Below are 27,156 nucleotides of genomic sequence, written 5' to 3'. Positions count from 1 at the left end.
GAGATATACCTAAAACCAGTTACATAGGAAGGTTTCAAGTAAAGGGATAGGAAATGCTATATTAGATTATCATGGATGAGGGTCACTGAGCTATATCCCCAGACCCCAATCCTAATATTTTTTGATCAAATAACCTAGCAACAAAAATGGAGATGTGCTGAAATTGGGTTATAGTCAAAAACCCATTTTTTGGCTTTACAAGGCAAATCAACGAATGCCTCTATTGGTGGCATTTCTGGCATCTCCCTAATTCTGTAAGCATAGATAATATGAGAAAAATACATGTCAGATTTATTAATATATGAATATTCACCTTTATTATCTGATGTATGATGAGGGCCATGTACACATACTCAATGGAATAAATAAGAAGGTAGCTATAAATATCTACTGTGTCTGGAAACCAAGGTGAGTCTTCAGATAACCCTTATTCCAGATAACCCTTAATTGTGTATTTTAATTTTGCTGCCTCCTCAAGATATGTTATAACAATGTAGTTAATAAAATCTTCAATGATTACCTGATGTGTAATAAGGGACCTTTAAATACACTCAGTGGTTTCTTGAAAGTTTTCAACTTTGAATCAACTTTTTCACTTTCTTCTGCTTTGGGAGTAGATTCAGCTGGGTTAGTCTAAAGACACACACACACACACACACACACACACACACACACCCAAGAGAGAAAGAATACAGACATTTTAGTTTCACACTGATATTTGGACAGGTCACTAGACCAAAGAGTAAACATTATTTTGATTCAATCTAAATTATAATCTTTAATATACATTTATTATGTCTAAATCGTATATTTTAACAAATTTAAACATGACCATGAACATATATTTGATTTCTCACTATAAACATGTCACTGTTGAAAATATAACATGGTCCTTCCCTTAAGAGTCTTTAAATTTGTACTAAATTATAACATTATATTTATCTTTTTATCAAGCCCCTAAAAACTTGTAGAAAGAGTGATAACTAAGTGCTTTTTGAAAGTTGAGGAAGTAGATAAAGGTAAAGCTTTAAATCAATCACTTATCTTAGAAAAATAAAAATTAGGTAAAACATTTCCTTCCAGATGCACTTTGACAATTTTTATACAAAGCAGGGACTCAGCCTTTGCCTTTCATACAATGAAGTGGCACTACTCATCAACTCATGCCATCCTTCCTCTTTTTTTTTTTTTTGTTATACACAATAATGTGGAAGGGCAACAAGTTAAGTGAATTACCCAAATCCTATAGCCAGCCTATGGTAGAATTGGGGCTAAACCACAGCTTTTGATTCCATTTCTTTTATTCATAAAATTACCTTTTTTAGAAGAGCAGTTTGCTCTTCATTAGAAATTGTTTCCAAGGTTTCTTTACCATCACTTTCTATATCTTCTTTACTTGAAGTTTCATCCTCACTGGCAATGGGCCCATTTTCACACAATGGTGTCTGGAAGTCATCATCTACCAGTGGTGGATAGCTGTATTTGAAAGGATCCTAAGAGAAAAGAAATCAGTCTGCTCAGAGGTGGACAGAAAAATAATTCTCTTATAGTTGATTTAAAATTCATTACTTCATCCAGGAAAACAGATTCAATTAGGCAGTGAAATTTAAAATACTACAAGCATTTCAAACCAGAAAGGGAAAGCACAGTAAGTAGCATGAGATAATCACAATCTACGTATCTAGAAGAATCAACTTAGATCTTTTATTTACTCTTCACACCAAAAGGAACTACAGATGGATAAAAGCTTTAAATATGTGTGCGTGCGTGCGTGTGTGTGTGTGTGTGTGTGTGCGCGCGCTTGCTTGCTTGGGTATTTGTTTAAACCAGAAAAGCACTGGAACAAAACAGAAAATTTTAAAAACAAAAAAAAGCAAATAAAAACTTAAGTAGGAAAGGCCTTTCTACACAGTACAAAACCTAGAAGGCACAAAAATATTGATAATGAGCTGGGGATATAGCTCAGCGGTAGAGCACTTGCTTAGCATGCATGAGACCTTGGGTTCAATCTCTAACACCACAAACCACCCCCACAACAATAACAAAAACTAAAACCAAACCAAACAAAGACCCAATCAATGAACCAACCAACCAACCACCCCTTCAAAAAAAATATTTTTTTCTTAAAAAGGTCACAACTGGAAAAATATATACCATATACATAAGAAACAAAATGTTTTTTGCTAATATAAAGAAATCAACAGAAAAAAGACTAACCACCCACTTGCATAAAAGGTAAACTCGTAAAGAGTTCATAATCAAAGAAGAAAAACTGCCTTTGAAACCACAAAAGTGCTCAGAATAACTTATAATAAAAGAGGTGCAAATTAAAATCACAGTAAAATATTCTTCACAAGAGACTGGCAAATGTTACAGATATAAGACTATGAGGTGTTGGCAAGCATGTGGCACAACTCTCACACTTCATTGGTAAATAGGTACAATATTTTTAGAGAGAATTTGGCAACAGCTACCCAAATTAAAAGCTAAATGTGCCCATTGGCCTAATAAATTCACTTCTACGACTTTATCTTATATAAATATTTGCTGTACCCATGTACCAAGAGTTACTTATAAGAATATTCACTGTATCAATATTAATAATGGCAAAAAAATAGAAAGTAACTAATGGTCCTCCAAAAGAGGATTGATTATGCCAAGAAATAATAGTCCTATTACCATTTTGAATGTAGTCCTCAAGAAATAAACCACTAGCAACAAAAAGGTAGAAATATAATATCTTTTTCTATATGTAAAAATGAAAATAAATTTTACTAAATGCCACAGATTTTAAGATACAACAATTTTATGGGCCAATTATTAAAAATGACAATATCACTACTATGATTTTCAGATACTTACACTTAGTTTTAGTACTAAGTGCACAATACTTGGGCAACAGACTTAAGTCTTTCTAATCAAAGAAAAAAACCTAGGACCCCAGGACATCACCAAACTTTTCATTTTCCACTCCTTGATTCTAATTGAATACAGTCTTGCTAGGCAGGCAGTATATACAAAGTAGATTGTAAAAATCAAATAACTGAAATAAAGTTAATCTGAATACCAGGTTCATAGTTTTTATGGTTTGTAAAAAGGCACTATCACAGTAAGTTTCACTGTTATGTAGTATTAAACATTTAATATGCAACCACTTACTCATGATCTTTATTTGTAAATAGTAAAAATTGGTTCAAAAATATCTTGAGGGCTGGAGTGTAGCTCAGTGGTATAGTGCTTGGCTAACATGCATGAGCACTCATTTGCTCCCCAGCACCACAAAAATGAAACAAAAAATAAACTTAATTGTATATGCTTAATAATATCTCTTAAATTAAAAAGACTATTGAGGGCTGGAGATGTGGCTCAAGCGGTGGCGCGCTCGCCTGGCATGGGTGCGGCCCGGGTTCGATCCTCAGCACCACATACAAACAAAGATGTTGTGTCCGCCGATAACTGAAAAATAAATATGAAAATTCTCTCTCTCTCTCTCCCCCTCTCACTCTCTCTTTAAAAAAAAAAAAGACTATTGAACAACACAAAATTGGAAGAAAACTAAAGGCACATCAAAAGGAAATTCAAGAATTTGTGGTTTACCTTAGATATTGGAGTACTATGAATCCATAAACAAGAGTAAGAAAGCTTGCCACATATTGGTTTGGAATAATCTCTAAGACATGTTGTAAAGAAAAAAGGCAAGATGTGCAATAGTGGATAAATACACTACCTGTTTAAAAGGGATAAGAAGGAGGGAGGAAGAATTATATATACTTACTTGCTTATATATGCAATACACATCCCTGGAAATTAATATAAAATTTCAGCTGTGGAAGAGAACAGTGTGGTTGGGATAAGAGGACGAGAAGACTAATTTTAAAGTAGAAGAATATAAGATTTTAAAGACTTGTTTCTGAATACTTTCCTGAATACTGAATACCGTTCAGGTAAGAACCATGTAAATTAATTACCCATTTAAAAATTAACAACTTTAAAAATTAATGAAACATGTCTGTACCATCACTTTCTACTTTGGGGTATCTGTTATCTTTCTTTGTATGTCACAGTATTGCTTTTCCTTTTTCCTTGAGGAAAGATTACAGCTTAGCTGTGCTTTAATTCAGTGTTATTTCATCAATAAATTTTAAGGGCTATACTTACAGTTCCACCCATGTGGGGAGGCAGGTATTCTACACTGACATAGTCCTGGACTTCATTTTTACTTGTAAACTTCAACAAACTCACTGCTTCTGGGCCAAGCCAACTCTTCACAATTTTGAAAGCAGCTGAAGAAAAAACAGTCATTTCATTAAAATTCTTTTCATTCTCATCAGCTGATTCATTGTCCATGCTAACCCCAGTCTTTTGAAACCAGTTTGGGCTATGATCTATAAACATTTATCTTTACATGGCATGATACTTAATATTCTCAATTCCTGTAGGCATTTATGGTGTGACTGTTCCTTATGAATTTCAAATGTTCCATTAAGATTCAGGAAGATTAAATTACCCTGATGCTCATTAATAAACTTATCAACATCTGAACACATCTCAATTGCTAAGATCTATAGACAGTAAATCAAACTGCCATATGATTTAGGGGATAACTTCACAACGGTATGAAGAGTCATTTCCTATGGTTCTGAAAAAACCCTCAGTCTGAAAAACTTTCTCAAAGGAGAAATCAGGAAGAGAAGGAAATAGCCCTCCTCATTATGGGTGTGACCTGGACCCAGATTTCCTTCCTAACTCTAAACTTCTCTGCCTTTTTCCCAGGCTCTGCAGTTTATATAACTGTGGGGGAACTTATGGAATCTACAAGAATAAACTGTTATCACACACAGCTGTTTGGTAATTACAATCTTGTCCCATCATGCCATTTCTTACTTATACTAATTTTTTAAGCTTCATTTCTAATGTGAGAGTCTAAGCACATTTTTAAGATACTAAAAGTGGAATACTGCATTAAATGTGCATAAGTGTCGATGGAAAAAAACTGGAAATAAGAACAGCATGATAAACATGGAATAGCAGTTCAGAAAATTACATTTTTACCTTGGCTATGATTTAAGCTTTCCTTTTGCATAACATTAAAATTATCAATAACTTCAATTTAAATTTTGTGAGTTGACAGGCATGAAGCTATGCTACTGGAGTTTATATATAAAGTGCTAAATTTGACTTTTGATAATAGCTTTATTGAAATATAATTTAAATGTTAGTTGTAGGTTTTCAATAGATATCCTTTATCAGGCTAAAGCAAGTTCAATTCTGTGTAGTAAAGAACTGGCTCTTGCCCTCAGCTTCTGGGAGGTCGTTGTTTGCCTAGGGTCTTGGATCACACTGTAACAATATGACTTAGGTTGGGCACTGACAATGGCAGAAAGACAATCATGTGATTTAGGATGGGGGCTCTGGGTCACACAATGTCAATATACCTTTGGAGAGACTGGGCACAGAGATGAACCATGAGTTAATCAATCATGTCTATGTAATGGAGCCCTAATAAAAACTCTGAATACTGAGGCTTGGTTGAGCTTCCATGATTGTCAATATTCCATGTGCATTGCCACACATTGATTCTGGCAAAGTAATGTGCTCCACATTTGGAACTTCCCTTGGCCAATTTTAATATGAATCTTTTTTTCTGTAATTAACTGTGGCTCTGAGTATAATAGCTTTCAATGTGTTCTAGCAGTCCTTCCAGAGAATTATCAAACCTGTGGGTGATTGTGGTAACCTTTGAGCTTGCAGTTTATGCCAGAAGTGAGGGCAGGGGTCTTCTATGGACTGCTATGATCTAACTTGCAGTTGTTCCAACTCTGCATTTTCCATTCCCAGTTTCAGTACTTTTATCATGACAGGGTACTAGATTTTGTTGGATATTTTGTCTGTGTCTACTGAGATGATCATGCAGTTTTTTTTCTCTGCATTCTATTAATATGGTGGATTATGTTGGCTTTCCTATATTGCATTATTGAGATAAATCCCACTTGGTCATGGTGTATATTGCTTTTTATGTTCTGCTGTATTCTGTTTGCTTTGTTGAGGACTGGTACATCTATATTTATAAGGATTACAGTTTGTAGTTTTTTTTTCCCTGTTGGGTTTGATATTATGGTGATACTTGCCACTTAAAATGAGTTTGGAAGTGTTCCCCCCCTCTTCTATTTTTTGAACTGTTTACAAAGGATTGGTGTTGATTCTTCTTTAAAATTTTCATAGAATTTACCAAGGAAGCCACCTGGACCTAGGCTTCTCTTTTTGGGAAGTTTTGTGGTTGCTGATTTAATTTTGTTAAAATTCTATTCTGATTCTTTTTGAGTCAGTTTCAATTGTTTGCATCTTTGTAAGAATTTAGCTATTTCATCAAGGTTATCTAATTTCTTGGCATACAATTATTTATGGTATTTACTTATAATTATTTAAAAAAATAATTTATTAATTTTTATTTGTTTTAATCAGTTGTACATGACAATACAATGCACTTTGATACATCATATATAATGGAGTTTATTTTCTCATTCTTCTGGTTGTACATGATGTAGAATCCCACAGGTCATATAGTTATATATGTACCTAGAGTAATAATGTCTGTATAGTTCTTTTTATTTTGATAAAGTCAGTAGTGATGCCTACTGTTTAATTCCAAATTTTAATAATTTAAGTATTTTTCTTCATCAGTTTTGATAAAGGTTTATCATTATGTTGAAGTGCTGAAGTTTTCAAAGAACCAACTTTTAGTTTTGTTGATTTTCTCTATTGCTTTCTATGTAACTGGCGTTTGTAAACATCAATGAAAGTGCACATTCAGAGAAAACAAAAATTACAATCACTTTAAAGTTGGTAAATTGTTTTTCAATGGATTTAAAAAAATATTGCCAAAAATATATTATGACTGCCAAAAGGGCCATGTTGCTACAGAGATTTGGGGTCTATTTCACATTCATCCCATCTTTTTCTTCAACAGTTGGAGCCCAAGAGAGAACCTGGCCAAGGCCTGTATTCTGTGATGTACCCTGTTTGTGGATGGCAAATTAAGGCTTCTGGTTATAGTGTCACCTGAATGACTGAATATCTTGAGGTTGTTTTTAGAAAAGACTAGTGAGTACCCCAGAGTCTGGGCATAGAATGTCAGCCCCATTTATTTAGGACCAGCCATTGAGTACTCTAGTGCTAGTGTCTCAAGAGTACATACTAAGAACAATACAATTTGTTATAAAATAGCTGTAGAAGTATGGCTAATGTGGCAAAGTAAGAAAAAAGAAAATCTGATATTTTGTTTTAGGAAAGCATAAATAATTTACTCACCATTCATTATCCAGGGCATATCAAAGATCACCATTTTTGCTGAAAGATGAAAAAATTCAATAAATGTGACTGAGTCTCTCTATAGTACTATCACTTATATCTGACTTAGAAAAATCTGATCACTTAAATATAAATAAGAATTAAGATGGTTGACCAAGTTCAATTCAGTGAAGCATGAGTGGTGCTGGGACTGAACCAACATCTCACAATGGTGAGTGGCTTGCCCAGGAAGATGACTAGTGGGAAATCAATAATGCACTGACACTGCTGTTCTGAGAACAGCTTGTTTCTTTGTTCATTTGTTGCTTGCACAAAAGTACAAAAGAAAGTAAGTTAAGTGGGTAAGTGGAGTCTTTGAACCTGGTATGTCATATTAGTGCTAAAGGCCCCTGAACTTTAAAAACATTTCCATGTCTAATTTATGGTTTTAATGATACTTTTCTAGAGATTATACTGTTAAACCAGTCTCACAGTTGCCTCCATCCCTTAATAAATCATTATGTTTTAAGTAACAAAAATATTTCTACTTTTTAATGAGTTCCAGGAAGCCAATAATTCCAAAGTATACAGAATTATAGTTTACACACTGAATAGAAGATATTAAATAGCCCTATTAACAACTGTGAGAAAGAACCAGAAACCACAAAGAGGAGTTTTGATATCCAATTCATTCATAACCCACTTGAATCAAATGTATGAAATATGATATGTCAAGAGCTTTGTAATGTTTTGAACAACCAATAATAAAAAAAACAGATGAATCAATAGGTAATTTTATGTTTCTTTGAGCAGAGAACCTTCCAGAGTAGGTATAATAATGTAGGGCAAGTGAAGTACATACAAAGAACAAGGTACAAGTAAAGAGATACCCTGGTCTTAAGCCCAGTTCATTTGGCATATGCTTGAGATATATTGGTTAAATCCATTTCATGATGGATTTTGAAGAATAATCAATTTAAGATTCCACACAATTCAATGTCTGCAAAATTACAGTATGCTGGTAGAATATATATATTATCTGTAGTCATCTGAAATGAACAGCATTCTAATTCATGTTTATAAAGATCTATGAATTAATCAATAATTCTTTCAAAAAATCCTGGATGTATTTTATAAAGTAATAAGAATATTTATGTTATTTCTAAGTGGCTCTTTACAAACTCCTTTAGATATTTCAATAAATAAGTGGACATTTTATTTTCATTTTGTCCATCAGAGAATCTAACTAATAATATGGAGTAGTGATATCCTATAAACTGAGGATTGGCACTGCTCAGCAAGCCTCAAAGAGTCAGGGTACATGTCAGATACAAAAGAATTCATAAGGAATAGTAGATGCTACAGGTTCCCCAAACTGAACACTACTGGTCATTCTCTATAGCTAAGAACATTCACAAATACTGTCTCTGAAGAGAGAGAGAGTGCAAGGCTAGAGGTGGCAGCACTATTCTTAATATCCATTACACTTTTTGTCTATTCCAAACTTCACATTAACAATAATAATATGAAAGCAAGCCAAAGTAAGATGTTTTAGGAATTTTAATATTTCAGTGTCACCTAAATCATGAGTCCCAAATGACCCTAATTGAGATATCTGCCAGGAGTATACCTGGAAGGATCTATGAATTTCCATTTTTTTGATTTTCTTATTGCCTCCCTTCTATCTTTTTACTTTTAACCCACTGGGGTTCAATATATTTGACTGTTTATGTGGGTTGGCAGCTTGTTTTCCTCGGGTGGAACTCACATATAAATCCAACAAATGAAAAAAATGAGCATATGAGATTTAGGAGTTTTCCATTTGGGTAATTACCAAAAAGTTAAAACTAAAAACAAAGAAATAAATTCCAGATTCAAATATAGTGCTTTCTTGTGAAGTATTTTCTTAATGACAATATTTAGAGAGCAATCAAAACACACTGTACTTTATGTAACAATGTTGCTTATCATACAGTGTATTTTATCAATATTGCTATCTGTTCTTACATGCAAAAACATCCCATATAATAAATACAATTTAAAATAAATTTCTAAATTGAAAGGATAGTAAAATGAGGATAATATTTCAAGTAAATGTCTATTTGTATGTACCTTTGTGTGTGTGTGTGTGTGTGTGTGTGTGTTTGTGTTTTATTGGACGTATACATACATTTTAGAACTTAAACTTTTAAAACTAACTGTAAAGAACAATGACTACTTATGAAAAAAAATTCCTCTTAACTTACTATAAAATGCACTTAGACGTCCCCCTTGTACACATTTAAATCTCTTCATCAGAAAATAATGTTTTAGGTATGAAAGTCTATAATAATATAACGATCTACAATTCTCAGACATTGTCTATAGTTTCAAAATATTATATTTTTATAAAGGAGTAAGTTACTTACAGAGGTATTTAGGGTAATAAACCTTAAAGCAGTTGATGATAAAGCGTACAAAGTCCATGTCCTAAAATAAAGATTAAATCTGTAAGATTGTCCATATGAGAGAACTTTAAACTGCACATTTCTAAAGGTCATAAATGGTTAAATACAAATGAGACAATTATTAAATTCTTAAAAATGAGCTCATATAAATATTTACATTTCCAAACATTAAGTTTTTAGGTCATTAAACTGTAATCATCAGCCCTAAAATTAAGTTGAAGAAATCAGATGCTTGAATGACATTTTAAAATTATTGCTCAAACTTGTTATGTATTTCAGGCTACTATGGCAATGGGGCATAAAATGGGTCTAAAAGCAATCCCCACAGAAAAATTCTAAAAATCTACTGAACAATTCAAGAATTATTAAAACAAGAATACATACAGTTTATAACTTGAAATGATTACACACACACACACACACACACACACACACACACACATAAATTCTGGTAGAATATTTGCCTTCTAAATCTACTTTTTCCACCACACAATAGCTTCAACAAAATATATATATATTTTTTACCCAACAGTTAATCTGATAACACTGACCAAAGTATCAAAGTGTATCTACTTTACTTCTCTGACTTCTTTCCTTTTATTTAGGGACCTCAAATTATTCTTTTAGTTTACATTCAAGTGTTGTTCATTGACTTCAATTTCTGGGAAACTTTGTAAACTTAGCTGTCTGGTTAGTTCTAATGCTTTAGCACAGCAACAGTAAATTAGGTCATTAGGGATGTTATTTGCCTTTCATTCTATGTTCTTTCATGAGCACAGGCTGTTTCAGTAATCCTGATCTGCCACCTCATAAAGTCTGCTGGATGAAAGATATAAGCAGGCAAACTAAAATCCATCACAATTACTGAAAGGCAGATTGTTCTAGAGATGAGAGTCTATATAAAGTCATTCCTAGCCTCTGAGTTGCAGCAAATTTAATTGCAGTAAACTGAAAGTAAGCGTCCTTAACTATCTGAAGTAGTTATTATGGGATAAATCCTAGCATATAATAATAGCTTTATAAATAGTCATTACACCTACTGTGCAAAGTTTTATAATTTGTGGTTAAGTAAGAGTCAAAGAAAATAGCTGAAAAGAACTAGTTATATCAAAATTTGGTTACCTAGTTTATAATTTGTGATCCTTCTAGAAACTTTGCCTAGAATTTGTCTAATATTCTTGTTTCCACCAATTATTTAATTGACTATGCATGTTCATCAAATCTTGAGTTACTGCTATTCACATGGATTTTGATAGGATGCCACTGCTGTGTGTCTATCAGTGGGTATTACATAAAATAGCTCCATGAATCCTATTGCTCTGCATTCTGTAAGGATGCCTTTGTTTCTGAGGATGTTATATGTTATATTGCAAAGTGTCCTTCCTTTGAGGACCCATGGAAGATTTTTCCCTCTAGTTCAACTATCAGGAATGGATACACTTGTTCGAGAATACTGATTTTCAAGTATGGCCACTGCATAATTTTAAAAGATTTCATTTCCTTAGGCAGGCAGCTGAAAGCTTAGAGTCAAACTGGTAGCCCAACTCTAACAAATGATTTCTTTATGTTTTGCTTTGTAATTCTGTATACATCTTTATAAGCTGATTTAAGTGAATCATGAGAAGGTCATATATAGAAAGAAGTTATGCAATAAGATTCAAGTAGTTTAAAACAATAATGACTGAAATAATTAGTCATGCAAATAGACTTTATTTACAAATTAAAGATCATGAGATATCATATAAGTTGCTTGAAAAACAGCTTGTCAATTCCCTGTCTCTATATTTGGTAATAGAAAATATTAACATTTTTTTGCATGATTCTGAGTTAATAGGAAATTATCATACCCAAAGGATAAAAGAATCACGACTTACCTTTATGGAATATTTATTTATTTAGGTAATTTGATTTTGAATATAAAACAATTTCCTCTGTAATTAAAAACCTATTCACATAGAAACTAGGTTGGAAAAATCTAGGGCATTGGATTCTTAAACAAGAAAGAGCAATAGAAACATGAAAAAAATAATCTGTGGTCCTATCACACCCAAAACTTCTTGTTAATAATTCTCTCTAGCCTTAAGTCTAAGGTTTCTTTCTTTCTTTCTTTCTTTTTTGAGCTACATAACACCATATTATGGTAAAACAATCTTTTTCATTAAAGAAGTATTCTCCAATATTACTATAAATTCTTTATAAACACAATTTTATATAGCTACATATACTCCACCAATTAGATACGCCATAGTTTACCATTTCAACAAGTTGGATGTTTTCTAGGTTTTTGCTATTTTAAATGACATCCTGAGAAACATTTTCATGCTTTTTTAAAATTCAGGATTATTTCTTTAGAACAGATTTCTAGAAGTTAGTTATGAGAAAACAGTCTGAATATGGACACTTTAAGGTTCTTAAAATACTTTGCCAAATGGATTTCCAAAAAGATTTAAACACTGCTGTGAGTGGGTCTGCAAATGCCATTTCACTGCTACCAGAATCTGCCACGGTTTAAATGTAAGAGACAACAGTTAAAATAAATGTGCCAACTGATCTCAGTTGCTGCTAAAGGTTTTATAGTTAGCACTAAAGAGACAAGGGCCCAAATTAAAGACTGAATACTTTGATGTTTTTTCTGATATGGGGTCTTGCTAAGTTGCCCAAGCTGACCTCAGGCTCCTGGGAACAGGCAATTCTCCTTCATCTGACTTCTGAGTAGCTGGGATTACAGGCATGCAGCCCACTCCCAGTTGCTTGACTTATGTTTTTAAGCTTGGCAAAAATCATCTGAGGGTTAAAGTTTAGCAAATCAAACAAACAAATAGAAAACAAATCCAAATTAGCACTTTCGTACCCAACAAAATCACAGTATGTGCAAAACTCATGTGAATATTTTGCAACTGCAAAACATGGTATAATATAATGTCATAGAGATCATACATGAATTACTTGATATTTATTGCATGTGTTTCCTCTGTGCAGGGCACAGGAATGGGTGCAGTAGGATATGAGCCATGGTAAAAAAGCTGTCATCACATTGACTCATGCTCTGCCAGTCTTGATGTCCTACCTCATCATCCTGTATATCAGACAAGGGACATTTCTAGGAATTCTAGTGTCAATGCCAAATACTGAAGCAAATTTAATTCTCTGCAAACCCAATTCCATGTCTGACTCTATTCAAAGAAAAGAAATGTCAAACTTAAGTTAGCTCTATTTTATAACAAAATTTGGTTGGCAGGGAGTACAGGAAAGATGGAAGAAGCCAGGATAAACAATGGTTTAGAATTAATGTAAAATGCTTACTATGCTATTCAGTCCAGTTTCTGACAGGTCAAACATCACTGTTATAGGTTTCCCATTTTCTCTCTTAGCATAACGTTCCAACCAGAATGCTATGAGCTTCTTTTTGTCCAAAATAGTTTTCTGGTCTTTTATATGATACTTCACTCTGATCCAGACTTTTAAAGCAGAACAAAAGATAAAGAACAAGATTTATGGCATTTTAATATTATTACATACATATATAGCCTTTTTCCTTGAAATGTTTCTTCATTTATAACTCATTTTGTTTCATATATTAAAAGCAGCTCTCCTTTCTTTTAAATGAGAAATAGTTGCCCTTGGGTCCTTTAAATTAAAGAGAAGCAGAGAAGTTTAAACTTTTTTTTTCCCTTAGGAAATAAACAACCTTCACTTCTATGGGGAAACAGAACATGCAGGTGAACAAACACTATTTGGTAATAACTTAAAAGTGCACTTCAGTGTGTCTGAAAAGAAAGCCAATGGTTCTGCCAAGCACTAGAAAAAATGTTTCATCCAGAGGAAAGACACTGACAGGTGTGATGAAGGCCAGAACAGGTGATGAGCAGAGCAAGACAAATGCATCAGATGGTGGTGGAAGCTCTGACAAGTGGTAAGAGGAGATATGGAATAGACAGGAGCTGGGCTTAAGGGACTCTGGAACACCAGGACATTTTGGTTTTCCTATTTCAAAATACATTTTGGGCAGTAGCATAGAGGATAGAGTGGAAGAGGCAAGGGAGGAAACTTAATAGTCTATGACTTGGGAAGGGACTAAGAACAAGTGGGTGGTAGACAGGGACTGAAATGAGCACTGGTGAGGATGGAAAAGGCACCAAATTCAAGCTACATTAGAGGAAAAGACAATGGGTGAGACTGAGTAGGGCAATATAGAAAGTGAGCAAGTGGTAGGATGCAGATGTTCAGTTGTGTGTCATTTTAAAAAGCAGCTCACAGTCACGTGGTGCCAGTTAGTGGGTAGCTGGGTATGTGCGCATGGTGTGGAGACTACTTGGGATCCCCACCACTTGTCCAGAGGTGGCTGAAGTTGCCATTATTCTTCAGATGACCCAAGGAGATAGTATTAGCTGGAAAGTCAAAGAAGCCAAGAAAAGACTAAGCCTGGGAAACATATTTAAGGGGCAAGCAGCAGAAAAACTAAAAGAAATAAAGATTGAGAGAGAAAATAGTGAAAAGGGAAAGATAAGATATTGTTAAAATACAGTACAGATCACAAGCTAAAGAGAAAACAAGCAAGACGAGCACAGGACAGCTATTCAGTCCAGGGATCAAACACACCTGTCACGTCCCACCCATGGCACAATATGGAGCTAGATTTGGTGCAAGTGGAGAGGACAATGAAGGAGTCACCTGAACAACAGAGATGACTGTTTCTGTTCTTGTTATTATACACATTTTGGAAAAAAGCTAAGGGGAGATGACTGAGAAACACACACAAAATGTCCATTTAGCAAGTGTAAGCAATTGTAAAAAAGATTCTTCATAAAAATATTGGATCAAACGTTAATAACAACATCAACAATAAAAATGACTTCCTGTATAACCATCCAAACGTTAACAACAAAGTCAAAATAGAAAATAGTAACTCAGAATCAAATTACTTTGGCTTATAGGATGCAGCATTTGCATTCACTGCATACTTTCTTATGCAAACAGAATGCACAACTATTAAGTATGTGATATGCAGTAAAGATGGTCCTGATCATCCCTAATTGCAGGAGGCGAGCAGTGTACTACAGATGGAGAAAGTGCTGTGGATTAATTCAATTGAGAAAGATAAATGTCAGTGAATAAATTAAATATACTTACACAATTTGTTGCCTTCTTTGTCATAACCATGCAGATAAATACCACCAATTTCTAACAACCATCTGGGAATGGAGGATTCATTAAGGTCTAAAAAGTGATAAACTTTGATCAGTAATTGTAATTTAGGGACCAAAAGATGAAACTGACAATGTAAAGGTAATGGTACATAGTAGCTCATATATAAAGATACAACTAGCAACACAAAGGGTTTTTTCCTACCAAGGAAACAAACTACAGAAAGACATATGGAGAACTGTGGGTATATCTCAAATGGTAAGGACCTTGCCTGGCATGTGCAAGACCCCGTGTTTGATCCCTAGCACTGCAAACAAATAAAGATACACAGGTGACAGCAATGGAAATATTCTGTTTTCTTTGACAAGTCAGTCATTATTTATTTGGATACATTTCCACATTCTGGGTGTGGCTCACATAATTATTTGACTTGCAAACAAATATTATCACTACCAGACAATTTCAAGAGAACACAGTAGTGGCCCAGGATGTAGCTCAATGGTGGGGTATGTGTTTAGTACATGAAGCCTGGGTTCAATCTAGCACAGAGAAGAAAAGAAAAAAAGAAAGAAAATGTATATATTCACATAAACTCAAATTTGGAGGAGAAAAACTCATTTTGGTTTTTCTATTAAAATGATATTTTTCTAAAAAAAGTTTGATATCCAGTATTCTCTAACAAAGTTTATAACCTCGGGGCAGTAGAAAATTCAAAGAAATACACAAGATCCTTTAACAGGAAGAACAAACAATGTGCCTGTCCTATCTCTGCTAGGGCTGAAGACCAGCATGGCAAAGTGTAAGCTTTTGTTTAATTTATCAGCAGTTCCCCAAGAACTTTACAAGGTTTCTCTTTTCTCATACTCCCACTGCTTATCCTATCTTTGTTTGCCACCCAAAACTAGCAATTCTATGTAAGAACACAAGTATCGTTGAGTTCAAAAGTGTATTATGTACCTAAATGATTTAAAAATATCAGATTCATTTTTTCCTTCAGTAATAAGTGCTTCACTGTTTGCTGAAAAGTTCCCATGGTTTTAAAATTTCCAATCACATTCTTTATTTTTTTATTAGTACAATCACTTTATTTCTTCAATAATCCCCTTCTCATGGATTCCTTCTACAAGTATGAACAGTGGGGAGAGATCTTCTCTATTTGTTGACTGTCTTGCACTAAATTTTCAGAGTCATTCACGCCAGAGTTTATAATCTTCAAGGACAGGAAATCCTTCTTTATACCTAATTGAAATCAGTATTATGCCAGTTTCTTCCTGCTAAATTTTTAGGAGACAGATAACAGGTAACCCCCCTCCTGTGAACAGACCATGCTAAAACTCCTTGTAAGATTTAAAACTCCCATTTGGGGACAGATTTCAATCTAGTAGTGGACTTTAAAAATTAAGAAGAGAAAACTGCCATTGGAATCCTTGGGGATAAGTTTGCTTTTCTGGAATCCCTATCCATTTAACAATTTTATATAAACACTTACAAGCACAAAGAACTCTGGGAATAGGGAAAGGCATTGGAAAAAACAGAGAAAACCAAGAAAATAACATTTCCTTATTTCTAGGTCCAGTAGTGAGGATGCTATCTTGCTGTTATATAATGATGCCAAACTAAACACAAGTTAGAAGGCTGTGCTGTGAAGAATGTGTGATTCTGCTCCCTGGTGAGTTGATTTCCTTAGGAATGAGCCTACTTATAAGACCTTTTCACAAGATGTTTCTTTGAAAGTGTTATTAGGTCTTTCTAAATAATTATGTTCATATGTATATGACAATTGCCAAGAATATGTATAAATACAACATTTAATAAATGTAAAACAGTAACATTTGTGTAGGCAATGTCACCCTGTCATAGTTAAACTGAATTGCTTACCATTGACAGAAAATTCTTTCCTCCACTGAAAACTCTCATCAAGCATCTTTAGTGTTTCATCGACAACATTATGTCTCCAATGTAAGTAACTTTCAACCCAGTTATCATCTTGTTGTAGCCTTTCAACATCACGTGGATCATATTTTTCTGGCTTATCTAGGGAAAAAGAGTAATAAATATCCAAGTCAGATTAATTCTGCAAATTAAAAACAACAAATGCCCATACCAAGAAGAAGAAAGACCTGGGAGACAAAGCAAAGATTTTTGAGGATAGATGTAGGGATATAATTCAGATGAAGATGCAATTTAAAGGACTGATGGAATTTCTAAGTGAGAGGAAAATGAAATTAAAGACTGCATATTTAAAAAAAATAACACCAGAGTCTGATGTGGCGGTGCATGCCTATAGTCCCAGCTACTCAGGAGGCTGAGGCAGGAGGATCACTTGAGCCTGGAATCACAGTGAAACACGGTCTCAGAAAACCAAACTAAACCCAAACAAAGAGACCCCCAAAAGAAGACCAGAGTGAAATATTTAGCACAGCCCTCTCTAAAACTATAAACCAGTATCTGGGAAGATCAATTGTTATATGAATTTGAAATCCTTACTGTATTCAAATAAAGATATATGAATAGAAATGAGTAAGTTATTTAAAAAAGATGGTTGCTTGGCAAGTATTATTTAAAAAAATAAACTAAATGCAAAATGAAAAATTGATCACATATGCAGCATTATGTTATTTCTTATTTCCATACTGAGGCCAACATTTTCAATAATTTATTGGAATAATTATTTTCAATAATAGTAACTTCTCACTATGGGCCTACACACATGCTATAATTTCTATACCAGATATTCTTCCTTGTATGCCTTATTCTCACTGTTTCTGCAAATGAACTTTCCTTGTCTTTGTACAACCATCTCTGTGCAACTAAATTCTACCATTCTACAATACTCCTTTCAAATGTTTCTTCTTCCATAAAGACATAATTTCTTCTCTCCTGTGAACAGCAGTACAGGACTTGAACTAAGCCTTTCTTAAGGCACTTACCAGTTTTTGCTTTGAATTACAGTTTCTGGCATGCATGCCATATTTCCCAAATAGACAATAAAAATGCAAAATGTAGACATCTTAAGAATCCTCCTAAACAGATGACAGTAGTGCCAATGAGAAGTCCTTCAGTGAACCTTTGCTGACACAATCTATTCTATCTCATTTTGTTTTCTTCATCTTCAGCTATCTGTATCCTCCCAGGGGCCCATGAGAAAGCTTGGGAAAATTCCCTGGCTCCTTCATTTCCTTTTCTTTCAGATCTAGTTAGTTTCCAAGTTTTATAGATGTTTCTTTCCAGTTCCACTGCCTTTATTCTAGAACTTCAGAGATAATAGCAGGAAGGGCAGGAAAACATAAAGTGCATTTAGAGAATTGTCTTCTTTGAGTCTCAATTTCCTTATCTTTAAGTTGTTTTTATACACATAGTGCTACATGAGGACCAGATGAAAAAACATATATGAAAGTACTTGGAAATTTAAGTCACTCTAAAATATGAGGCCATAAATCATAAATCTGTAGATTGTCACTTTGGATGTGCTTTTTTAATATCTGGGCTCTATTTTCTAATCTATAAAATAAATGGTTTTGTGGTACTTGCACCTTGGAAAATGCTTTTTAGCTTTGCTATTCAAAAATTCATCATATTTTAAAAAAATCATATGTGACATTTATAAGCATAAGTTGGAAATAAAAGAATTCACATAATCTCCTGTCCCCTGAAGAAGAATCATCCAGCTGGGTTATTGGATCAATAAGGTATTTCCTCTGAAATTACAGACTGACTTCATGTATTTTCAAGAAACATTTTGCCAAATACTCAAGTCTGCATAACTGTAGTTTACTCATCAGTCGTTCTTTCAAATAAAAATGGTGTTCCAGGAAAAACGTGACTAATTCAGATGGCGACTTAAACATACATAGCATGCAGAAGTGTTTACTTCTCCATTCCCTCACATAGAACATTAAGAGGACATGTCCTCAAAGGTCAAGATTTAATAAAATTTACTGTATCATTAGAGACTTTAAAATAAAATTGGCTTTTTTAAAATCTCCTTTTTCTTTTTTCACTGAGAGGGCTGACAAGCAAGACTATGAAGACTATTGGCCTTGATTCGGGTCATGGAATCGGCAGTTTTATCCACCATTGCTTCTGTGCAATCACTACAAATGTCATCACAGTGATAAAGGCAAATGATATCTTAGAATTATTATGAAAATAGTTTTGACCTCATAGACTTCTAAAAGCGTCTTAGGCATCCCCTAGGGTCACAGACTCTGAAAACTCCTCATTTCCTCATTTAGAATTATATTTGGTAAATGGTAAAAATTCAGTAAACATTAGCCATAAGACAAAAGAAAACATTATTTTTCTCATTATTACTACCACTAAAAGCTAGTACTATCACTAGGGAAAGCATAAAGAAGACAGTGCTCAATACTAAGAAATTTAAAGACTGTGCCTTTTTTGGGGGGGTGGGGATAACCACGGATTAAGCCCAGAAGCACTTAACCACTGAGTCTCGCTCCTTTTTTTTTTTTTTTTTAATTTTGAGACAGGGTCGCACTAAGTTGCTTAAGGCCTTGCTAAATTGCTGAGGCTGGCTTTGAACTAGCAATCCTCCTGACTTAGTCTCCCAAGCCACTGGGATTACAGGCATGAGTCAATGCACCCAGTTAGCCTACTGCCTTTTGATAACCTTCAAGGACACAGGTCTTTAAAATGAGAAAAGTTCACTTATGGTAAAGTGATTTTTATTATTAATAGACATATATTTACATATTAAATGGTTTCTAACCGTTTACACCTAGACAAATAGAAATGAAATCAGACAAGGGAGAAAGTAAAGAAGAAATATGAAGAGGAGAATGTGGGACTTGGAAGAGAGAGGCAGGAGAAAAGTAGAGGCAGAAGGAAACCAAGGAAAAGGGGTTAGAGCATAGAGGTGAAGAAAAGGGAGGGGGAGAGAGAATAAGAGAAAGAGAAGGAGACAAAGACAAGAGGCAGAAAGAGGACTGAACATCTGAAGTAAGGAAAATATGGCCTAGGAACACAAGCTAAGAGGCAAAAATTAATTGTGCTTACGACAACAAAATCTGCTGTTTTCAAACATAACTCACAGATAACTGGGCCCTTAAGAGATTAGAAGTTTTCAGAAAACCAGTCCTTTGACAAGTCTAGATGTGCTGTGGTTTGAATGGGTTCCCACTAAAATTTAGGTGTTACCAATGGCATAGTGTAAATAGGTGAGGTCTTTAGGAGGTGATTACTATGAGGGCTTCTGTTGTTACTCGGAGTAAGACCTTATAAAAGAGGCTTCCCCAAGTGTTAGCTAGCTTGCCCTTCTGCCTTTTGCCATGTGAGGATTTAGCAAGAACTTCCTTACCAGACAATGCGAGAGTCTTGATCTGGAACTTCTCAGCCTCCAAAATTCTGAGAAAATAAATTTTGATTTTTTATAAATTACCCAGTCCCAGACTAAGACAAATTGTTACAGGAAGAAGCTAAAGACATGTGCTTAAAATGTATCTGAAGATAAAAATGTGCATGCATACACATACATAGGACATTACTTTGAAAGACTTCACCTATCAATGATTAATATGAATAGATGAGGAGGGGTTTAGTTTTATGCACAGATATATATGTATATAATCTCAATTCTTTTTACTTATTACTTTCATCTTACTGTGGATCAGTGACAACTTCATTATAGACCAACATTAATCTCAAGTGATAGATTTTTTTAAGCCTCATCTCTGCATTTCTTCCCCCTCCCTCTGTCCCTTCCTTCCTTTCTTATATTTCTCCTGCCTTCCTTCTTTCCTTCCTTTGTACTGGGGATTGAACCCAGGGGTAATTTTAAGACAGGGTCTCACTAAGTTATTGAGGTCCTTGCTAAATTGCTAAGGCTGGCTTTGAACTTGTGATCCTCCTGCCTCAGCTTCCCAAGCCACTGGGATTACAGGTATGTGCCACTGCGTCCAGCTGCATTTCTTTATAATAACTCATTTTTAGCTACTCCTTTATTTAGAAACCTTCTTAATGAACTATCAGTACACCTATGGTTCACTGTCTCTTTTGACCATGTATTTGTTCTTATAGGAGTTCTTTTCTGTAAACTGGTTTTATACAGGTACAACACCAATAATTAAATTGTAACATCTATTATTTGGCAGAGAAAGAACTAAAGATACACGGCAATGGTGATTCACCTGTGGGAACAGACAGTATTAAATGTTCTAGGGTAAAGATGATTCTCTCTCTTAGCTTTTCATCTTTCACCTACACACACACACACACACACACACACACACAGAGTTTTAAGTGTTGCAAGATAAAGAGACTACGATTCTTACTTATAAAACAATGACATTATCAACAGGTCAGAAACTGTGTTTTAAATTTAACAAGGGTCAAAAATACGTGGCCATATTCAGGGTATGGGGTAGAGTGATGGAATCAAAAGTCCCATGCTGATATATATATTGAGACCCAATAAGTCCCTGAACCTTATTTTCTTATATGTAAAGTGGAGATAAGGACTGCCTATACATAGTCATTGGAAGATCAATAACACTGAAAAATGTACATACTATATACACAAATTTGTACTAACACAAGTTAGAATGTTAACCATCAGAGAAAGACAAAATTTTACCTAAAAGTTAACTAGTTGAGAAAGTCTTGGAAGCATATGTAGTTATTATAATGGGCCTAGATTTCAGATGAAAGTTGAAAAATGACAAACGTGTTCTGATACTGAAAGTTAGAGAACTGTTTTTAATTGGGCATCATAATATTCAAAAGGAGCAATCATAAAACCCTAGATCATTATAGTAGCTTATAATACCATATCATTTCTTATTCCTCCACAATTCTGGGCCTGGATCCATGTAAAGTCCTGATAGAACCTTGGAGGAGCATTCATATTAGATGGAATACTTCTATTGGGTGGACTGTGTAAATGTCAACAATGGGAGTGATTGACCAAAATAATAAAATATACCTTCTGGAGTATCCTCTGCTAGTTGGCCACAATCTACCCTGAATCTCCACTTTGTTGTGAGTGATGGGTGATTGTTTTTTGATGGGATTAAATCATTGGCCTATAGCACCGATTTTCAAGTGTCAGCATGTATAAGAGTCATTAGGAAGGGACTGTTAAAACAAAGATCACTGGAACCCACCCCTGGAGTATCTAATTCTGTATGGGATCCAAGAATCAGCATTTGTAACTAGTTCCTATATGATGTTGCTGGTACAGAGACCACACTTTGAGAACCACTGGTCTACCACAGGGGTTGGCAATTTTTTTCTATATAGGGCCAGATGGTAAATGTCTAAATATTTTGGACTTTGAGGGCCACAGATGTCCTTTGTTGCTGATTTTTTGGGTGTAAGTGTTTAACAATCCTCTAAACAAACACACACACACACACACACACACACACACACACACAAACAAATCTCTATTCAAAGGCTGTACAAAAACAGGACTTTGCTGTTCTGTTTATGCTTTATACTAAGTCATCCTGTATAATGAGGAGAAATAGAAAAAAATGGTACAGATCACCATCTTTTTCCTGACTTTACAAGAACTATTATAAAATATTCTAAAATATTTACAATTTTGCCTAATGAAAGTATTGCCAACGCAGGATTCGTTTTGGTTCACATTGGTTAACAATTAAACATGGCATTTGCTATAGGTTTTTAGAAGCTATGCTGTTAACTGGTAATTTCCATCATGATATCCTTTTAAAACTATGGGTTATTTAACAGAATAAAGAATTACATACATTGTTAAGAGGTATGTTATTTTAGTTTCCTAAAATTTGATTTATTTTAAGTATATGCTTATTGTGATTTCTAATACTGTTGCTTGATGGTGTGAGAACTTGGTCTGTATGACCTAGCTTCTTTAGAGTTTTCTGAGACTTCTTTTATGTCTTATTATGTGGGGAGAGTTTGCAAAAGTTTCTAAACTAAAAATATACATTTAAAAAGTATATATTCTATATTTGTTGGGAAGGGAAGATTATATACTCAAATACACACACATGCATTCATTTATGTCTATGATCAAGTTTGTTCATTGTGCTGTTAATCTTAAAATCTTATGTATTTTTGCCTGCTTGTTTTCTATATTTCTGGAAGAGGTCTGTTAGAATCATTCAACATGCTTGTGGATTTATTGAGTTTGCTTTATAACTAGGATATTTCCCTTTATGTATTTTCAGATTATATTGTTTGGTAGTTTTTTATATTATTAGTTCTTAATTGTTACATCTTTGTAGGGTTCCTTTTATCATTAGTAATATATATCCCTTTTTATATGTAATACTGCTTTCCATTCAAAGTTAATATTTTGCCTAATGAAAGTACTGCCAACGCAGGATTCATTTTGGTTCATATTTGTTTTGCATACCTTTCCATCTCTTTCTATTTCTGTCTCTCAGCACTAGGAATCAAACCCAGGGCCTTGCAGATGCTAGGTAAGTGCTTTACCACTGAGCTACACCCCAGCTCCTCCATCTCTCTCTCTTTTTTTTTTTTCAATTTTTTTTAGTTGTAGGTTGACACAATGCCTTTATTTTTATTTATTTATTTTTATGTGGTGCTGAGGATCGAAACCAGTGCCTTACATGTGCTAGGCAAGTGCTCTACCACTGAGCTACAACCCCAGCCCCATCTCTTTATTTTCAACCTTTCCTCATTAATTTATTTCAGTAATCTCTTGTAGCCTGTATGTCATTATGATTTTAAAATTTAATCTGATAGTTAATGCATACAAATCTGCTTATATGTGCAGCAACTACTGATAAAAGTTGGGCTTATTTCTGCTGTTTTCTGTGTCTCATGGTCACTATGTTTCTCTGCTTATTCTTTCCTGTTTCTTGCTAGGGAAATGACTTTTTATTCATTCCCCCACTGGTTTGAAAGTTAAACATTTTATTTCTATCTTTCAGCACCTACAAATAATATTCACACTTGTGTTTTTTTCGGGGGCTTTTTTCTTTTTTTTTTAAACATGATAATATAATTTATTTTGACATAATCATAAAAGCATGGAAAATAATTTGTTCTAATCCAGACCCCAGTACTTCTCCTTTCTCTCCCTTACTCCTACCCCATGGTCCCTTCCCTCTACTGATTTTTCTGCTATTTACTTATAGTTTTTTTTTTTTTTTAATTAGTGTCTTGTGGATGTTCATGATGGTGAGGTTCACTGTAGTATGTTCCTATACATACATAAGAAAGTTAGGTCAGATTCATTCCACTGTCTTTTCATATCCTATCCCTCCCCCTTCCCTTCAAGCCCCTCTGTCTACTCTACTGATCTTCCTTCTATTCTTTTTTATAATCCTCCATATATTATTTACAAAAATCTAAAGTTAATCTCTATGCTAATCTAAATAATATAAGTCCTTGCGATGTTTCATCTCCAGTTTCCCTATTCCTATTATTATTGTTGTTGTTAACTTTTTTCATTACTACTTTGCCTACCCATTTCTTTGCTTTTCATTGCTTTTTGCATGTGCTCCTTTCTGCATTCTATTTACTTATTAAAGAAATAGTCTAGTATTTACTTTATCAGCAATGAACTATCAATCTATGCCTGCCTAAATTATTTACCTTTACTTTTGAATGAATATTTTAAGTGGGCAGGTATTTCCCTTAGTACTTTCTGAAAATGACTTCATTGTTTCCTAGTATCACTGCTACTGATGAGAAATCAAGTATTAACTATGATGCTCAGACTGTTGTGTTTAGTGTGAGTACTTGATGCTATTATGGTTTAGATCTGGAATGTCCCCCAAAGGATCACTTGTTGAAGACTTAGTCCCCAACACAGCAATGTTCAGAGGTTGGGCTTTGGGGAAGTAATTGGATCATGAGGGCTCTGATCTCAGCAATGGGTTTATCCATTAGTGGGTTCATAATTGAATAGACTATTAGGAGGTGGTGGAAACTACGGGAGATGGGGTCTAATTTGAGGAGGAAGGTAAAAAATGGCATACCCTGGGAGGGTGTATCTTATCATCGGCCCCTTTCTCTCCCTCTGCTTCCTGGCTGCCACAAAGTGAGCAAAACTGTTCCACCATGCCCTCTCCACCATAATGTTCTACTTTTTCAGAAGCCTACAGCAATGGAACCATGTGACTATAGACTGAAACCTTGAGCCAAAACAAACCTTTAACTCTTCTAAGTTGATTTTTTTTTTCAGGTATTTTGTCACAGCAATGAAAAGCTGACTAACACAGATATCTTTTATAAAGTTTGGGTAATTGTCAATTATTATTTCATAGCACTTGGTTTTTCCCGCTAGAATGTCTACTAAATGTATATTGGGTTTCTCAAGTCTTTTATTTCCTCTCACACATTTTTATTCATTTCTAAAATTCAATGTTCTTGATACTGAGTAAGTACCTGTATAAAAACTTAAAAACTGGGGGTGGGGTTGTAGCTCAGTGGTAGAGAGCTTGCTTAGCATGTTGAGGCACTGGGTTCAATTTTCAGCACCACATATAAATAAATAAAGGTTCATTGACAACTAAAAATATATTTAAAACAAACTTAAAAACTGCCTGTGAACGTTCTATGTTAGCTGTGAGTTTACAACAGTATAATGGGAAAGAAAAAGTTTCTGAAAATTATGGCCCAACTAATCAAGACAAAGCAATAATATAAAAAATATTTATTCCTAAATGCCAAATTACTAGTCTATACAAATTCAGCTAAAAGTAGTTTTGATTGAAATGCAGTAGTTTTCTGGCTTCCCATTCTTTGTAAAATGGCTACAGTGGGTAAAAGTGGGAATTTCTGTGAATTCAGTCTTCTAGAGATTTTATCAAATCAAAATTATTCTTAGAGGGGGGCTGGGGTTGTGGCTCAGCGGTAGAGCACTTGCTTCACACATGTGAGGCACTGAGTTTGATCCTCAGCACCACATAAAAATAAATAAACAAAATAAAAGTATTGTGTCCATCTAAAATTAAGAAAATAAAGAAAATATTCTTAGAGATTAATTTTCAGTAATGAAAAATCATCCATGTACTGTACTACCCAGAGCACACAATAGGACTGGGGATGTATCCTGAGAACACTTGCCTAGCATGAATGAAGTTCTTGGTTCCATCCCTGGAACTTAAAAAAAAAAAAAAAAGAGCACAAAACAGATATGGTAAACAAGACCACCATTCTTGTGCAAGCTTTTCAAATGACTATGACAAAAAACAAACTGACATCCTAGAAATGACAGACAGCATTCTAGTAACAGATGGGTTTAAATTTATAAATATCACTAAATATTCAGAATGAGGACATATGAAGAATAGGTATCAACAACTTAAAGAAATAACATCAAAAATAAAAGAACATTTGCTAGTCACTATAAAAAGTCATTATTGAGAAGAATGATTAAAAAATAAGGAGGTCTATCAATTCTTTATCCCAATACACATTCACCATGCATGTCTCCATGGGAAATTATAATCTTACATTCCCTATGGCAGATATTTTCAGATATGAAATAAGGATAAAAATTAATAACTTCTTTTTAAAAATTAATCCATCTATAAATTGACAAATAAAAATTGTATATATTTATATTGTAATGTTTTGACATATATACACACTGTGGAATGGCTAAATCAAGCTATTTAACATACACATTATCTTATACACATCATTTCTATCTAGTAAATATTGTTATTAGCTATAGTCGCCATGTTGTACAATAGGTATCTTGAACTTATTCTTCCTGTCTGATGAAAATTTTGCATACTTTGATCAATATCTGCCTCCCTGTCCCCCCCTGCCAAATTTCTGGTAACCTCAATTCTAAGAGGAGTTCAACTTTTCTCAGATTTCACATATAAGTAAGAATATATGGTAATTGATTTTCTGTGCCTAGTTTATTTCACTTAACTCGGCATCCTCAGGTTCATCCTAAATGTTGTAAATGACAGGATTTCTTTTTGAACAGTTTTTATATATCACATTTTCTTCATACGTTCATCTGATAAATTCTGAAGATCTTTTCCTTTTATTCTAATCATGAAAACTTTAAAAGGGTTGACCCTGAGAATGTTAAAAATAGAGAAGAATTTAAGAAAATGAAAATGTCTGCCTGTCTATTCTTTAAAGGCTTCCTTTCTTGGGGTTAATAACTTGTTAATTATGAAGACTAATTTGTGATCACCCACCATCTGCTAGCCCAAAACAGAGATAGGTATTGCAGATGCAAAGAGGTGAAGCCTGAACTGGTCCCTTTTATGGTTCATAATCTAGGTACTAACCAAACTATCCAATAATATAGTTACAGTTATATTTAAAATGT

General features: G+C 34.2%; 1 protein-coding gene across 2 annotated transcripts in view; it reads right to left on the bottom strand.

Moving 5' to 3' along the window:
- Mospd2 (motile sperm domain containing 2) overlaps positions 1–27,156 on the bottom strand; it is a 43,412-nt gene that overhangs the window by 8,614 nt on the left and 7,642 nt on the right. For both annotated transcript variants that reach the window (XM_077106339.1, XM_077106340.1), the window contains exons 3-10: positions 16,758–16,913; positions 14,865–14,951; positions 13,038–13,192; positions 9,696–9,756; positions 7,309–7,347; positions 4,159–4,283; positions 1,317–1,493; positions 521–633 (exon numbers count right to left, since the gene is read on the bottom strand). In XM_077106339.1, coding sequence (XP_076962454.1) covers positions 521–633; positions 1,317–1,493; positions 4,159–4,283; positions 7,309–7,347; positions 9,696–9,756; positions 13,038–13,192; positions 14,865–14,951; positions 16,758–16,913 — 913 coding nt within the window. The remainder of the gene's footprint in view (positions 1–520; positions 634–1,316; positions 1,494–4,158; positions 4,284–7,308; positions 7,348–9,695; positions 9,757–13,037; positions 13,193–14,864; positions 14,952–16,757; positions 16,914–27,156) is intronic.

This window comes from Callospermophilus lateralis, chromosome X, assembly GCF_048772815.1.
Source record: "Callospermophilus lateralis isolate mCalLat2 chromosome X, mCalLat2.hap1, whole genome shotgun sequence".
NCBI classification, from domain to species: domain Eukaryota; kingdom Metazoa; phylum Chordata; class Mammalia; order Rodentia; family Sciuridae; genus Callospermophilus; species Callospermophilus lateralis.
Note: the sequence above shows the minus strand (reverse complement) of the source record. Positions and strands in the feature narration are given on the sequence as shown.